The following is a 16,909-nucleotide window of genomic DNA, read 5'->3' on the forward strand; positions in this document are numbered from 1 at the left end:
TAAATATCTATGCCCCTAACATGGGAGCAGCCAATTATATAAGGCAATTAATAACAAAAGCAAAGAAACACATCGACAACAATACAATAATAGTGGGGGACTTTAACACCCCCCTCACTGAAATGGACAGATCGTCTAAGCAAAAGATCAACAAGGAAATAAAAACTTTAAATGACACACTGGACCAAATGGACTTCACAGACATATTCAGAACATTCCATCCCAAAGCAACGGAATACACATTCTTCTCTAGTGCCCATGGAACATTCTCCAGAATAGATCACATCCTAGGTCACAAATCAGGTCTCAACCAGTACCAAAAGATTGGGATCATTCCCTGCCTATTTTCAGACCACAATGCTTTGAAACTAGAACTCAATCACAAGAGGAAAGTCGGAAAGAACTCAAATACATGGAGGCTAAAGAGCATCCTACTAAAGAATGAATGGGTCAACCAGGAAATTAAAGAATTTAAAAAATTCATGGAAACCAATGAAAATGAAAACACAACTATTCAAAATCTTTGGGATACAGCAAAGGCAGTCCTAAGAGGAAAGTATATAGCAATACAAGCCTTTCTCAAGAAACAAGAAAGGTCTCAAGTACACAACCTAACCCTACACCTAAAGGAGCTGGAGAAAGAACAGCAAATAAAGCCTAAACCCAGCAGGAGAAGAGAAATCATAAAGATCAGAGCAGAAATCAATGAAATAGAAACCAAAAGAACAGGAGAACAGAGCAACGAAACTAGGAGCTGGTTCTTTGAAAGAATTAACAAGATTGATAAACCCCTGGCCAGACTTATCAAAAAGAAAAGAGAAATGACCCAAATCAACAAAATCATGAATGAAAGAGGAGAGATCACAACCAACACCAAAGAAATACAAACAATTATAAGAACATATTATGAGCAACTCTATGCCAGCAAATTAGATAACCTGGAAGAAATGGAGGCATTCCTAGAGATGTATCAACTACCAAAACTGAACCAGGAAGAAATAGAAAACCTGAACAGACCTATAACCACTAAGGAAATTGAAGCAGTCTTCAAAAATCTCCCAAAAAACAAAAGCCCAGGGCCAGATGACTTCCCAGGGGAATTCTACCAAACATTTCAAGAATAATTAATACCTATTCTTCTGAAGCTGTTCCAAAAAACAGATATGGAAGGAAAACTTCCAAACTCATTTTATGAGGCCAGCATTACCTTGATCCCAAAACCAGACAAAGACCCCATCAAAAAAGAGAATTACAGACCAATATCCCTGATGAACATGGATGCAAAAATTCTCACCAAAATACTAGCCAATAGGATCCAACCGTACATTAAAAGGATTATTCACCACGACCAAGTGGTATTTATCCCTGGGCTGCAAGGTTGGTTCAACATCCGCAAATCAATCAACGTGATACAATACATTAACAAAAGAAAGAACAAGAATCATATGATCCTCTCAATAGATGCAGAAAAAGCATTTGGCAAAGAACAGCATCCTTTCTTGATCAAAACTCTTCAGAGTATAGGCATAGAGGGTACATACCTCAATATCATAAAAGCCATCTATGAAAAACCCACAGCGAGTGGCACCTGGGTGGCTCAGTTGGTTGAGCGACTGCCTTCGGCTCAGGTCATGATCCTGGAGTCCCGGGATCGAGTCCCGCATCAGGCTCCCTGCTCGGCAGGGAGTCTGCTTTTCCCTCTGACCCTCCTCCCTCTCATGCTCTGTCTCAAATAAATAAATAAAATCTTTAAAAAAAAAAAAAAGAAAAGAAAAACCCACAGCAAATATCATTCTCAATGGGGAAACCTGAGAGCTTTCCCCCTAAGGTCAGGAACGCGGCAGGAATGTCCACTATCACCACTGCTATTCAACATAGTATTAGAAGTCCTAGCCACAGCAATCAAACAACAAAAAGAAATCAAAGGCATCCAAATCGGCAAAGAAGAAGTCAAACTCTCACTCCTTGCAGATGATATGATACTTTATGTGGAAAACCCAAAAGACTCCACCCCAAAACTGCTAGAACTCATACAGGAATTCAGTAAAGTGGCAGGATATAAAATCAATGCACAGAAGTCAGTGGCATTCCTATACACCAACAACAAGACAGAAGAAAGAGAAATAAAGGAGTCGATCCCATTTACAATTGCATCCAAAACCATAAGATACCTAAAAATAAATGTAACCAAAGAGGCAAAGGATCTGTACTCAGAAAACTATAAAATACTCATGAAAGAAATTGAGGAAGACACAAAGAAATGGAAAAATGTTCCATGCTCATGGATTGGAAGAACAAATATTGTGAAGATGTCAATGCTACCTAGAGCAATCTACACATTCAAGGCAATCCCCATCAAAATACCACCCACTTTTTTCAAAGAAATGGAACAAATCATCCTAAAATTTGTATGGAACCAGAAAAGACCCCGCATAGCCAGAGGAATGTTGAAAAAGAAAAGCAAAGCCGGCGGCATCACAATTCCGGACTTCCAGCTCTATGACAAAGCTGTCATCATCAAGACAGTATGGTACTGGCACAAAAACAGGCACATCGATCAATGGAATAGAATAGAGAGCCCAGAAATGGACCCTCAACTCTATGGTCAACTCATCTTTGACAAAGCAGGAAAGAATTTCCAATGGAAAAAAGACAGTCTCTTCAACAAATGGTGTTGGGAAAATTGGACAGCCACATGCAGAAGAATGAAGCTGGACCATTTCCTTACACCACACACAAAAATAGACTCCAAATGGTTGAAAGACCTCAATGTGAGACAGGAGTCCATCCAAATCCTAAAGGAGAACACAGGCAGCAACCTCTTCGACCTCAGCTGCAGCAACTTCTGCCTAGAAACATCGCCAAAGGCAAGGGAAGCAAGGGCAAAAATGAACTATTGGGACTTCATTAAGATAGAAAGCTTTTGCAAAGCAAAGGAAACAGTCAACGAAACCAAAAGACAACTGACAGAATGGGAGAAGGTATTTGCAAATGACATATCAGATAAAGGGCTAGTATCCAAAATCTATAAAGAACTTCTTAAACTCAACACCCAAAGAACAAATGATCCAATCAAGAAATGGGCAGAAGACATGAACAGACATTTTTCCAAAGAAGACATCCAAATGGCCAACAGACACATGAAAAAGTGCTCAACATCGCTCAGCATCAGGGAAATCCAAATCAAAACCTCAATGAGATACCACCTCACACCAGTCAGAATGGCTAAAATTAACAAGTCAGGAAATGACAGATGTTGGCGGGGATGCGGAGAAAGGAGAACCCTTCTACACTGTTGGTGGGAATGAAAGCTGGTACAGCCACTCTGGAAAACAGTATGGAGGTTCCTCAAAAAGTTGAAAATAGAGCTACCATACGATCCAGCAATTGCACTACTGGGTATTTACCCCAAAGATACAAATGTAGTGATCCGAAGGAGTATGTGCACCGGGATGTTTATAGCAGCAATGTCCACAATAGCCAAACTGTGGAAAGAGCCAAGATGTCCATCGACAGATGATTGGATAAAGAAGAAGTGGTATATATATACAATGGAATATTACTCAGCCATCAAAAGGAATGAGATCTTGCCATTTGCAATGATGTGGTTGGAACTGGAGGGTATTATGCTGAGCGAAATAAGTCAATCAGAGAAAGACATGTATCATATGACCTCACTGATATGAGGAATTCTTGATCTCAGGAAACAAACTGAGGGTTGCTGGGTTGCGGGGGGGAGCGATGGGGTGACTGGGTGATGGATGATGTGCTCTGGTAAGCGCTGTGAATTGTGCAAGACTGTTGAATCTCAGATCTGTACCTCTGAAACAAATAATGCAATATATGTTAAGGAAAAAAAAAAAAAAAGAAGATAGCAGGAGGGGAAGAATGAAGGGGGGGAAATCAGAGGGGTAGATGAACCATGAGCGACGATGGACTCTGAAAAACAAACTGAGGGTTCTAGAGGGGAGGGGGGTGGGAGGATGGGTTAGCCTGGTGATGGGTATTGAGGAGGGCACATTCTGCATGGAGCACTGGGTGTTATGCACAAACAATGAATCATGGAACACTACATCTAAAACTAATGATGTAATGTACGGGGATTAACATAACAATAAAAAATTAAAATAAAATTAAAAAGTAAAAAAAAAAAGAAAGGATAAGGACACTGTAATATGAAAAAGAACTCAAGAATACTAAAGACCTCAAGAATCAATTATAGTGAGTTAGATAGGGAGCTGAGAAGATCTGAATCTAAAACACTGATCTTCATACTGTGTCTGCTGGCAAAGGGTTTGAGGTGAGTTATAAACATAAAAGATACAGGAGCAGAAAAGATATGAAAGAGAAAAAAGAAGGTAGAGGTTACCAGGCACAAGCCATAATTAAAATATATAGTTGGATGCTAGCTTCCTAGCAGCTAGGTAAATTAGTGAAATGCATGAAGTTATAATGTTCCAGCATTTACCAAAAGAACTGAGCTAATTTCTTTGCAGAGACACCTTCTTTTCAAATCAAATCAATGGGAAATTTATCACATGGGTCCTTATTTAAGTCTTTAATTACACTTTTGAAAACATGATGTTCATGAGGAATTCTTATGTTGACAATTTGTAAGAGCTGAGGGCATAGTGTCATACACAAGAAGGAAAGTCCGTCTGCTTTGGGTATGAAACATCTCCAGAGCTAGGATGTGTGTTAGACTCTAATCGCATCACCCAAACAACACTATAGAGGAAACCATGGGAGCCTGGCCTTTGTTACCAAGTTGTCAAAGCTTTGATTTTATTTTGAGGAACAAGTGAAAACTGATGCAGGAATTGAAATGTTAGCATTGAGACAGAGATGAAATGAGAATGGCTGGGTTATATCCACTTGTTTTATAGTTCAGAAAATATAAGTTAACAAAGAATGGAATTCCAATATCCTATTTTTATAAAGTGATTCAAGAATGATGAGTTTAAATTCTCAGTAGCCTTGGGATTCAGTATGCCTATAGGATGCAGCTCAGTTTAATCTCTTAACCCTGGGATACCCCAATGACCAAACTGGCTTCTAAATAAAATGGGTGCAACTCAGCAAATATTTGCTTAAACACTGGTTCAAGGATAACTTCTAAAAAATCTAGATCTCTGGATACATGGTGGAAGAGCAGCTTTTTTTTAATAGGCAAGATAAATTCCCTTCCATTTTAAGACACAGCTGATTGTAATGGGATTGGCGCTAGACTGGTAAATCAGAAAGGGTGCCATGACAACAAAATAGGGACATATATCTAATGTGTTTAGAACAATGCCAGATATACAAAATGCACTATCTAGGTATTTCGACTGCAATTCCTTTGGCGTGGCTCAAGTTATTTTCACCTACGTGAGTTTCTGCTTCCTCTTATTTATTTATTTTTAAAGATTTTATATATTTATTTGACAGAGACACAGCGAGAGAAGGAACACAAGGAGGAAGAGTGGGAGAGGGAGAAGCAGGCTTCCCACGGAGCAGGGAGCCCCATGCGGGGCTTGATCCCAGCACCCCAGGATCATGACCTAAGCCAAAGGCAGACGCTTAATGACTGAGCCATCCAGGTGCCCCTGCTTCTTCATTTTTAAATAAGATATTTCAAGCCCTAGCTCCTCAGCTTGCTAGCCTCAGTTTCTTCATCTGAAGAATCCAAGTAGTAATACCTGCCTCAAGATTATTTTAAGGGTTAAGTGATATCATACATTTAAGGAACTCATCCTAGAACTTAACTCAGGTTAAACTCTTAAAAACAATTTTAGAAAGTATTTATACTTTTTTATTACTTTTATTAAATTATACATATAATTTTTAAAAAATCATGTTCTTAATATGGTTAAGGACATTCTAAGTTTAAAAAATACAAATTTTGTATTTTCATCATGTAGTGGTATGCTTCATTTGGCAGAACTCTCAATGGTTTTAGTGAGTCAAGCTGCCAGTTGTTGTTTGCTTCTTTATATGGATGGGAATAGCAAGTCGTCTTGACCAGACAGATGGTCTGGAAAGCCAGATTTGAGTGGCCCTGCTAGAAGGGATTCACAAGATCATAAAGGCTACCCCCAATGTCCCCCTCTGGCCTGAAGAGCCCACCATAGGAACAGATGAGGAATTCTGCCAAGGGCCAAGGGAACTGCTTGGAAGGAAAGGAACTGAGATCTCAACTCATACCTTTTAAGATTCAGGATTATAAAACTTTCTGTGGTGGATTATAAAACTTTCTGTGGTGGATTAAAATAATTCTGACTGAATACCAGACCCCCACTACTGTGGAAGTATTTCATGGACACCCAAGGGGGAACCCACTAAAGGGAAAGGACAGAACCAGTACAAAAGGACTCAACTAATGTACAGACAGAGCATGGAGCTTCACGGAAGAGAAGCTAGAGCAAACCTGGTTGCGGTTGGGAGCCCCTCTAAACGGCTTTAGCATGGACAGCTTGCCTGGAGGAAAAATGGTTGAACAAATGAGGACAAACTAAGGAGCTCTCGGCAGCTTTGGCCAAACATTAACAGTGAGAGAGAAGAATGGCCTGTGGAGGGCCAACTGCAGGAAATTGTCTTCAAAGTGGTTGTAGTTACAGAAGTAAGAACCTAACCTGACTATGACTGTCCCCAAACACCCTTCCATTCGACAAATGCGGGAAGTTCTTCAGAAGTGGCAGTATCTTTCTAGTTAGGCTTCATGGTCCCTGCAATCCAGAGGCATGGCTGCCCAGGAAGGCCCCAAGAGAGCAACAGACTGATATGGGTGATACTAGTTATAATCATAAAGAAAAGTACACATATAGACAGGAAAATTTAGAAAGTATGAGAAATTAAAGAAATTAAGAAACTAAATTTATTAAGAAACTACACTTAGTCTTAGAAGTTAAGATACTAGGGCGAGATGAAAAAAATCTCTGGAGATGGATGATGAGGCATTATCAGATTTGGAAATCTTTGATAGTTTTAAAAGTGAAAATATCACATTTTTATTTTTATTTCATTTTTTCCTACAAATGAATATTTACTTTTTTTATTGAAGTATAATTAATATATAGTGTCATATTAATTTCAGGTATACAACGTAATGATTCAACAACTCTATACATTACTCAGCACTCACCACAAGAAGTATAGTCACCATCCGCCACCAAACAACATTATTACAATCTTATCAGCTCTATTCCTTGTGCTCTCCTCTTCATCTCTGTGACTTATTTATTTGGCAACTGAAAGTGTATACCTCTTAGTAAAATAGATAATACATAAGGGGATAGAATAGAATAGAAATAGATCAAAGGGATTAAGAGATACAAACTTCCAGTTATTTTTAATCTTAATTTGCACTTGTAGAGACTGATCATTGTCATTTATATTTGTAAACTAGTTGTGTTTCCTCTTGTGAATTATTTGTCCATGTCCTTGATCCAATTATCTACTGATCCACTTAAATCTGCCTACAAGACATAATCATGTAGATGGATTCTCATTGTATCTAACCATTTTTGCACACCATAATGTAAGCTATTTGAATGTTTTACCCACTACTGGATAGGAGGAAAGAAAAGTGAGGGTAATTTGAGGGTAATTCCAAGACAGGAGCTCCCCTTTAGGTGGTCACTACAAAGGAAGAAAGAGAATACCTGGGTTGTCTTTAGGTTGCCCCATCTCCACAGCAACAGTGGGGGTGTGCACCTCACTGTAGTAAATCAGGAGTTCCACATCTCGATCAAATTTGTGTCCATCAGCCAAGGAAACCTGAGTTAAGAACAAGCAAAAGATCCACATTAGAACTATCACCATTTGCTGCGTGCGGCTGAGGTCAGGGCTGAGAGCTACAGGCTTCTTCCATGAGGAAGTGTGGTCAGGAGCAGGGACAAGAATGGAGAGAAGGCTTTGGAGAAGAAATGGGGATAAAGAAGGAACAAAGTGGGATTCCCTCTAGTTAACAGGGAAAAGTAAGGACCATTTTGGAAGGACTGAGTGAGGAACAAGATCAGAACCCAAAGAATAGGGGTGCTGGCAATAACAGTGCTTTCTTATGAATTACCTGGGCAGACGTCTTATCTTCTCCAAGGTATTCAGTAGGACTGAAGGGGCAGTTGGATTGGATCCTCTCAATGCCATGCTGGGAACTGATGGTGGCAAGCATGCTGAATGTATAGGGCAGGTCCTCCAAAGGGACTACAGGAGGCTTCATATCAAGGCAACTGTCCTCAAACGATCCTACAAAAAGTGACTTTAATTCTGTTTCCCCTTCCCACACTTCTTAGCACCCCTACAACCTTGAGGGGGTTTCCCAAATTATATCACCCACCACAGGGATTTAAAAGGAAAGAATAGTCACCAGAGCCACGGTATCGAGGATTCAAAACAGCTGGGAGCACATAGCGCAGGGCTCCATCTGCTTCCAAGGGCAGCTCCTGCACGGACTTCAGGGTGAGCGCCACCTTTGACCCTGGGTTCAGGTTCCCCACATTGCAACAGAAGACGTCCCTGGAGTACTTGTCCTCCTCCAATAGGAAAGCTTGGCGGCGGTTGCTGATGGCACTCTCATAGATGCTGTGGGCCTAAGGAGAACAGGGAAAGAGAGGCCATAGCAAAGGTGGCTTGCTTGAATGAAGAGATGAGTAGTACAAGAAACAAAAACTGATAGAGAAGGCCTGTGATTGGTGCTGCCAAGCTCACAGCTATACTTTGAATGGCTCTGATTGATTCCCACCCTCCCCCCCACCTCCAGATGATTTTAGGAAAATAGCAGCTAGAGGGGAGTAGAAGAAAGCATTCCACATCAGCACTTTTTGTGAAGGAGCATTTGTAGAGATCCTAAGAGTATGCATGAAGGAAATAAGAAGGGGAGAGATAATCTACTCATCCCTAGTACCTTCCTCTTCTCCTGTAATTCTGCTTTAATTTTCTTCCCATCCACCACGGCCTCAAAGCTGTAGACAGCTGAGTCATCATCCATGGGGAACACAAAGAAGGTCTCCAAAGGAACGTCTTCCTCATTCTCATAGTTTAAGGTAGCAGACACACCAGCCACGAACTCACGAATGGACAAGGTCACACAGATGCTCTTCAAGGGTACTGGAGATAGACCAGGGTTCAAGAGGTGAACAAACTTTAACAGAAGTCTTCCTGTCTGCCAGGCATGGGGCCAGATGCCAAGATACAGTGGCAAGTAAGGGTCATGAATCAGGCTTACCTGGTTCTTCTTTGCGGGTTAGTAGACCACCAGGGAGCACCATGGTGATGCAGGGTTGCTGTGGAAAAGACACATCATGAATACAGTGATATGTTGGGGATTATCTATTCAAATACCAGACTTTATGTGCTTCTGTCCAGCATAAGAATATATTCAGAGGATTGATGTTGGAGCTGGAAGGAGAAAAAAGCTATAAAGAAGGGGACAAAGATACCAATGGTAAGCCACCTCCTAAACACCAGACCCAAATGGGGAAGCTGAAGATTCACTAAGTCCCCACTAAACAGGAAGTCTCTGAAACACCTGAGGCTGGTTCAAATACCAGTTTCACTTTTTCGAAAGTGTATTTAATACAAGGAAATATTGTTCCTGTTTTAATTATTACGGTTGTTAAATAGACCTTGGCTGTTACTTTGGTTCATGCTACCCAGAGACCTGCTTCGCAAGAAACTGCTTGATCCAAAATGGTCCCCTGCAACTTAGGTCATTTATCTCGTGACTTTTCTTTTGGGGCTCATAATTGAAATCACTGTTTGTTTCCTCTGTCCAAGATATTCTAATATACATATATAAATATCATATATGCAACATGTCCTCTATTTTAAATCATGTCATCCTAACTGTATCTTCCAAATTTTATTATAATCTTGGACAACCACTTCATGTGATATGGTAACAAGGAGATAAATTTATATACCTAGACTATGATTTACATTATGATTCTTTTATCCGGAGAATTAGCGGGTGGGTCTGGTCCTAGTCATTGGCCCTAGTAGCCCTGGAAGCTGCCCTCCGACCACTCTGAACAGAATCACTTGTGACCTTGCCTCTCCCTGTTCTGTCAAGGGTGACATAAGGTGCAATCTCCAGCACCAGTTAGGGGACTTTTCACTGAAAATACAACTTAAGGAACTAAAATAGAATTGCCTGGTGCACAAAGAATGCTGAAGGAAAGTGAAACTGATGTGCTTATCCAGAGTCCCAGGGCAGATGAGTCATGGGAAAGCCCAAGCTTCACTCAGGAACTCACAGTCCAGAAAAACATGTAGGCTCTTGAGAAAGGCAACTTTCCTTCCTAGAACAACACCCCCACTCAAGGATCCTGAAGATTGTGGCAGAAATACTTCTAGGCCCTCTATGCTCATCCCAATCACCATTTAAAACCTCACACCCTACCCCCATTCAGAGCAATGTCCATGTGACTCATCTGTCTGATAGCATTGGTGCTTCTTGTATATCGTGTCCCATCTCCACAAATCAGCACCAATACATCAGGGTTTGGGTTCCATATTTGTTATTTTGAAGAACTGGATAAAAACTGCGTGTGGCTAAATGACTCGCAATTGATAGAAACACAGAGAGCAGTAGCAGCTGTAGGGAGAGGAGAGAATGCTCAGGAAAAGGGTTATCATGCAGATAGATGCTTGACTGGGGTGAGGTCTCTGGTGCAACAGGCTGGCGCTGGGGAAGGAAGAATTTTTAGTAACATCAGTAGGAAGCTTAAAGCAGGAGAAGGACCCAGGACACAGGGGTACAACAGCTGAAGAAACCCGACAGGCAAGCAAAGCCCTAAGGCTTGGCAATACTCACCAAGGGTGGCTTTCAGGTGAAGAGACAGAGCAGAGAGGTGTCTCCTACAAAAATAAACAGCCTTATGCCCTCAGAACAAATCCCTCACTGAGGAAAATTTGTTCTTCTGCAGCTTCTCCCCCACCATTTCAGAAATGCACCTAGCAACAGGTAGGCAAAGACTGACCACAGCAGCTGACCAAGGTCAAAGGCAATCCGAGACAGCTGGGAACATAGAGGGAGCTCCCTGAGCCGGGGGCTGCGTGTTAAGGTGGACCCTCAGGAATCCAGGAGTCCCGGCACCTTGCGGTTCAGCACCCACCAGGGAGAGGGAGGAGCCGGCGAGCTGTGGCGCAGCGAGCCACACCCCTGCAGCCTGTTGCAGGAAAACAGCTGAAAACTCGTGATCCAGACCAGGAGGCGATTTGAATGCGTAGTGGGGCTTACGTAGATTTACTCTGTAAAGTTTCAGTTCCAGATTTGCAGTGTCCAAGCATTAACAGAAGGGATCAGAGTCAGCCCCTTGAATATCTCTATATGAAAGGGGTTAGGGTCTGCAATCTGGCTGGGGTCGCGAGTGGGGGAGGTTTTAAACTCCATTTCCACAGCATAAAATTAGATAAAATTGAGAAAACATCAATTTTCTACAAGAAAGAAAGAGAGAAAAGTAAAATAAAAGAGAAGGAAAGTAAAAAAAAAAAAAGAACCTTGAGAGGATCAGGGATGCCTAAATCCCTTATCCAGCCCCCATAAGACTCCCCCTAAACTGCCAAACCTGCAGAAAACTCCCAGGGACCTAACACCAGGACTCAATACCCGCACCCCCCGCCCCTTGGGCTTGCAGTTAAAACAAGCCCCTGCAGATTTGGCAATGGGGAAAGAACGGGTCTCAGCCATCAGGGTGAAGGGGTGGGATCCAGCCCCAGCGACGGCTGCCAGTCACCTACCTTCTCCCACAGTCTGAGAGCTCTGAGTCACAGCCAGGAGAAAACAGCGGCTGTCAAAATTTCTGGGATGACCTGCCCCTTCTAGGACCGGTTATAAAGTAGCAACTACTTGATTAAGGGATCAAGGGAAAATTCTTCAACCCTAGAATGTTTGCTTGTTTTCCTTTTTTTATTTTATTTTATTTTATAATGTTATGTTAGTCACCATACTGTACATCATTAGTTTTTGATGTGGTGTTCCATGATTCATTGTTTGTTTTCCTTTGCCTAGTCTCAGTGAGGGAACCATCAGAGGATAGGCAAAGGGGGAAGAGGTTTTTTTTTTAACCAGTGAAATGCTTGAACATCAACAATCACATCCTATTTCTGTAACACACTTAATTATCAAAGGCTTACTTTGCACTCGGCCCTACTAATAATACTGTGTGGTAGAACCTGAACTTTATGAACATTATATCATTGCCTCTTCATCTCTAATTTGAGTCATTTGTCCCAAGATTGCATCCTTCCTAACATCATGGGGGAGAAGGGTGAAGGGGGGTTGGCGAGGAGACAGGGCAATGCTCACAGGGACCAAGCCTTCCAGTCATGGGTGGTTTATGGGTTTTTCATCAGGATCATAAAATTAAGGTGTTTGGTTTTGTTTTGGGGTTTTTTTTTTTTTGTTTTTTGGGTTTTTTGATAGTGGGGGTAACAATGTAAGTAAATGAGAACACCTATGCTCATTTTCCTGGCTAAAGGACACTAGAAGGGATCAAGTTTCTTATGTCTTCTTTATTTCAGAATGATGTTAAATCTGACAAAGAAAGAATCATATTGCCATTGAGAATATGTATAGGGTAAAGAGAATATGCGTATGAAAACTCAGGTTGATTTTGGTCTCTGCGATGTCATTCGTATTTACTTTCTCTGAGTTTTTTGTCTTATTTGTAAAATGAAAATAATGGCGTACTTACCTCCCTGGGTTTATATTAAAGATCCAGTGGATCTTAATGGAGGTGATATCTGTGTGTGTGTGTGTGTGCACGCGCATGTGTATACCCACAACAGTAAAGCACAATATAAGCACAGATTCTATTTTATCATTATTAGGCTTTAGGACTACGTTCTTTACATGTACCAAACTAACTGTGAGAGGGAATGATCCTTTTCTCTTGGTAGAAACCACATCTGGTATTGGTTCTCCTGACTATAACTTCTGTTGGCTACAGTGTCTGGTCAACAACACGGAAATGCTGGAAAAATCATCTGACACAGCTGGACTAGAGAAATTCCACAGACTATACATGGCAGCTGGGTCAGAAGGAACTGAATCAGGAAACATACATATGATGCTGGTTATTGGAAGAACACTTACATGAAAAGCCTCTGAACCTGGCACAATATACATAATTAAACAGACCTTTATAGCTATTAAAAATATGAATACATTTTATTTATCTGTTTATTCATACTTAGTGTAAACACATGAAGAATTTCACTCTTTGCATATAGACTATTAAATGAATCCAATGATCAGATTTTGAAAGAGAACATGTAATTCATTCTTTTAGTCAACATATAATTATTGGACTTCTACCGTAGGCAAAGCATTGTTCTAAACATTGGCATAGTGGCAATAACAAGACACAAAGACCCTTCCCTAGCTGGAGTTTACATTGCAGGGGGAGGAAATATTCAATAAACAAATAAGCAAGTAAATAAACAAGAAAATATCCAGTAGTATAAGTGCTTAAGGAAAACAAAATTTGTAATATAATAGGGAATAAATACAACCTGCTTTAGATTAGGTGTCTCCACTCAAAAATCTGTCCTTGTGACTGCATGCTGCTAAGTATCCTCCAATGTCAATTCTCAAGTTTAGCGCAAGATGAGCCAAGTCTGTGGCCATTCAGAATAAAGACATTTCCCAGCCTCCCTTAAAACTAGGTGCGACCTTAGGACTAAGTCCTGGCCAATGAGAAATAAAGAATGATGTGTGCAACTTCACACCACATCCTTTCAAAGAAAAGATTATGACCTCCTCCTCACTTTCCCCTCTTCCTATTCACTGATGGGAATGCAGATATATTCTGAGCCACTTTAGACTATGAAGACTAGGGTGAAAACCCCTAAAATGGAGAATCCACGAGACAGAAGGGTCCTAAGTCCCTGAGGCTTTCATGGAGTAGAACCACTGCATTTGCACAGATTTTACAGGAGAAAGTAATGAATTTCTCTATTATTCATGACAGGTATTTGGGCTCTGTGCCACACACACACTCCTTATCTTCCCTAATACCTGATTATGATCAATAAGAAGAGTAAACTTTTAAGGCCAACAATCTTCTTTTGAATATGCAAAGTATATTTACACAAAGTGGAAGGAAAGGTCTGTAATTATGAGAACAGTGTCTGATCCATTTCAGCACCTACCAGGGCAACACATATGCCCTATTTATGTTTATGTGTGTTGATCATAGAACGCTGCTTATTTTCATCCAGTTCTTTCGACAGTCATTTCCCTTCTTGACAGAAGAGCTGTTTGTGTTACGGCATAGAAATACTTAGCACAGTGGCACCTGGGTGTCTCAGTTGGTTAAATGTCTGACTTTGGCTCAGGTCGTGATCTCAGGGCCCCTGGGTTGGAACCTCATGTCGGGCTTCCTGCTGAGTGGGGAGTCTGCTTGTCCCTCTCCCTCTGCCCCTCCCTCTGCTCATGTGGTCTCTCTCAAATAAATAAATATTTTTTAAAAAAGGGGAGATACTTAATAAGGTCAGAACAAGCTGTTTTGATCATCCCCTCATTTCCTGCTGTTCTCTCTCTCTTATGTCTCTTATCATCATGGAGTTTCTTATAAGTCTCCTGTTGTTTTTCTCTCTCCTAATGTTTCCTCAGTGATTCATCTAAAACTTCCTCTTGTTCTTATCATACTTGAGCCCTTATGTGTTCTTAAAACTTTTAAATCCTTAAGTAAAGAAATGCCTAAAATGCATAAAATTATTTGATTAATGAATAAATACATATAAATGCTGATGGCTGTATACTTTTAGGTCTTGTGATTGCTATCCATCATAGATATTGTAAGATAGATTTCAAAAGATCAAATGAATAAATGCTTAGAAATGTACACAAGTCTTATAAGCATTTATTACCTGACCAATCAGTGATAACAATTGCAATTAATAGCCATCATTTTTATGTAATCACTGGGGTAACTTGCAAATTTTATGCTTGGAGAGATCACATGAAAATGGAGCCCAACAGGAATTTATCATAGATGGATGAATAATCAATAGGATGAATTGAAAAAAAATACAGATCTAGCTACTGTATATTGAATTCTTATTAGAAACCAGTGCTAGATAATTTACATAGTAAGATGAAGAGCTTTAATTTCACACAGGGATAATGCCTGTCATCACAAAACCACTTAGTTGCTTGTCAGAAACTCCTTAGAAGATGCTGACTATTGTTTAAGAGTAATAATTTCCATCGACTACAAGCAAATATACTTTGGGCAAAGAAGCACAAATAAGTACAAAAGGAGACAGGCAGGATGAAGTCCATGGGTCTAAATCCCTGAGGATCAATAGAAGGCATACCTTCCTTATCCAGAGGCTCAAAAATTGTAAAGAAAACTAAGAATCAGGTTCTGATGTTTTCATATCAACTTGGTTTTGCCATTGAATTCAGTCCATGAGTCTAGGCTCCATTCTTACCTCTACTACTGAATAGTTGTGTAATCTCGAGGAAGGAACTTAACTTCTCTGGTGATCCATATCATCATTTGCGAAGTAGACTAATGATACTTACCCTATATCTATGTGGTGAGAATTAAATAAAATAAGATTTTTAAAGACGTCTGTCACAAATAAGCACTCTTTAAATGTTAGTTCCACTTTCCCTTTCTTGGGTCTTTTTTCCCTTTCTTGGTTGGCCTGGTTAAATGCTGAGAGTCTGGAAATCTTATATCATTTAGAGTCTCTAGAGAACAGGCTATTAATTTGAGAAGGATTCCTAGACTTCTTACATTTTTACTAACTCCAGAAATGTTAGTTTTGTTTCTGTTACTTACCATGTCTTTCACTATAATTACTAGTAGTTAAAACAAACACAACTAAAAAAAAAACAACAAACAACAAAAAATTAAGCCAACAGACAAAGGAAACAAAACTTCATCCTAAAATTGGGTAAGGCAGGAGTAAGGGGGGGGAAAGCAAAGTTTCTAATGATGAAGATAAATCTACATTCCCACCATTTTCAATAAAAATTGTAGGAGCAAGTAGTTTGTGTCAGGAACTGTGTAAGCATTGTTTCATTTACTCCTCACCATCACCCTGTGAAATACTATTATAACTCCATATTATAACCTATATTAAGGTTCAGAAAGGACTACTGACCTTCTCAAGGGCTTATAGCTAATGAGTAACAGGCTTGTTCTTTATACCAGAATCTTCTGGCTCCAAGGTGGATACTTTTTCACCATGCTAGAATTTCTTCTACAACCAAAAAGGCAATAGGTAGAAATTGGGGGGAAAAATGACAGAGAAGTGGCCAAATCTCTGAGGCTTGTAAAGAACAAAAGGATTCCATGAGAAGTATACGCAGAGTAGAAAAATAGGGTGGTTGGAGGAACCACAAGCTCTTTGACTCCCAATTCCTTTCAAGATTATCTTGATTACCATGTACTATTTTTTCACTCTTAAACTCTCTCAACACCCAGCATTTAATTGCTCCCTGTGCTCGGAAGGCTCCTATTCCCTGAGTCTTGGACTATATCATGGATGGGGCTCCAGAGGGACTATGAGATAATTTAAAGTCCGACAAAGGTAGAAGATCATTTTGCTTCTGTTAACTCTGAGGAAATCACACTAGGTGATAGGACAGTCGTTGAATGTATAGCATCCTCCTTCTGTATGAGTCTGAATGCAAAAGAGCAGTTGGGGTCTACAGCTAGAGCACCCAAGTCCAGTCCCAGGGAAGAGAGACGTTTGAAATGGAGAGCCCCACACCTCTATAGAAGAAACTGAAGATAAAAGGAGGGAAATTTTTGTTTTCCTTACTTGAGCCAGTCATGACCATTTGACCACGTAAGTCTCAGAGCATCTCCCCATCTTTCTCAATTTTTCACTTTGACTTTCACTCTGGAATCATGAGTAGCAAGGATTATTGGAAGAAATCACAGTCAAGAGCTTCCTTCTCATT

General features: G+C 40.4%; 1 protein-coding gene across 4 annotated transcripts in view; it reads right to left on the reverse strand.

Moving 5' to 3' along the window:
• VWA5A (von Willebrand factor A domain containing 5A) overlaps positions 1–11,780 on the reverse strand; it is a 38,036-nt gene extending 26,256 nt beyond the window's left edge. The window contains exons 1-7 of one of the 4 annotated variants that reach the window (XM_064577304.1): positions 11,722–11,780; positions 10,796–10,839; positions 9,206–9,263; positions 8,885–9,087; positions 8,348–8,570; positions 8,051–8,226; positions 7,644–7,758 (exon numbers count right to left, since the gene is read on the reverse strand). In XM_064577304.1, the coding sequence (XP_064433374.1) occupies positions 7,644–7,758; positions 8,051–8,226; positions 8,348–8,570; positions 8,885–9,087; positions 9,206–9,248 (760 nt within the window). In that variant the 5' untranslated portion in view covers positions 9,249–9,263; positions 10,796–10,839; positions 11,722–11,780. Of the gene's footprint in view, positions 1–7,643; positions 7,759–8,050; positions 8,227–8,347; positions 8,571–8,884; positions 9,088–9,205; positions 9,264–10,795; positions 11,139–11,721 lie in introns of those variants that run through there. The other 3 variants (XM_064577303.1, XM_064577306.1, XM_064577305.1) reach the window with 3 other exon arrangements.
• Between the last annotated feature and the right edge of the window lie 5,129 nt (positions 11,781–16,909).

Source organism: Mirounga angustirostris, unplaced genomic scaffold (genome assembly GCF_029215605.1).
Source record: "Mirounga angustirostris isolate CCGP_5_RB_7025 unplaced genomic scaffold, mMirAng1.0.hap1 SCAF_13, whole genome shotgun sequence".
Taxonomy (NCBI): domain Eukaryota; kingdom Metazoa; phylum Chordata; class Mammalia; order Carnivora; family Phocidae; genus Mirounga; species Mirounga angustirostris.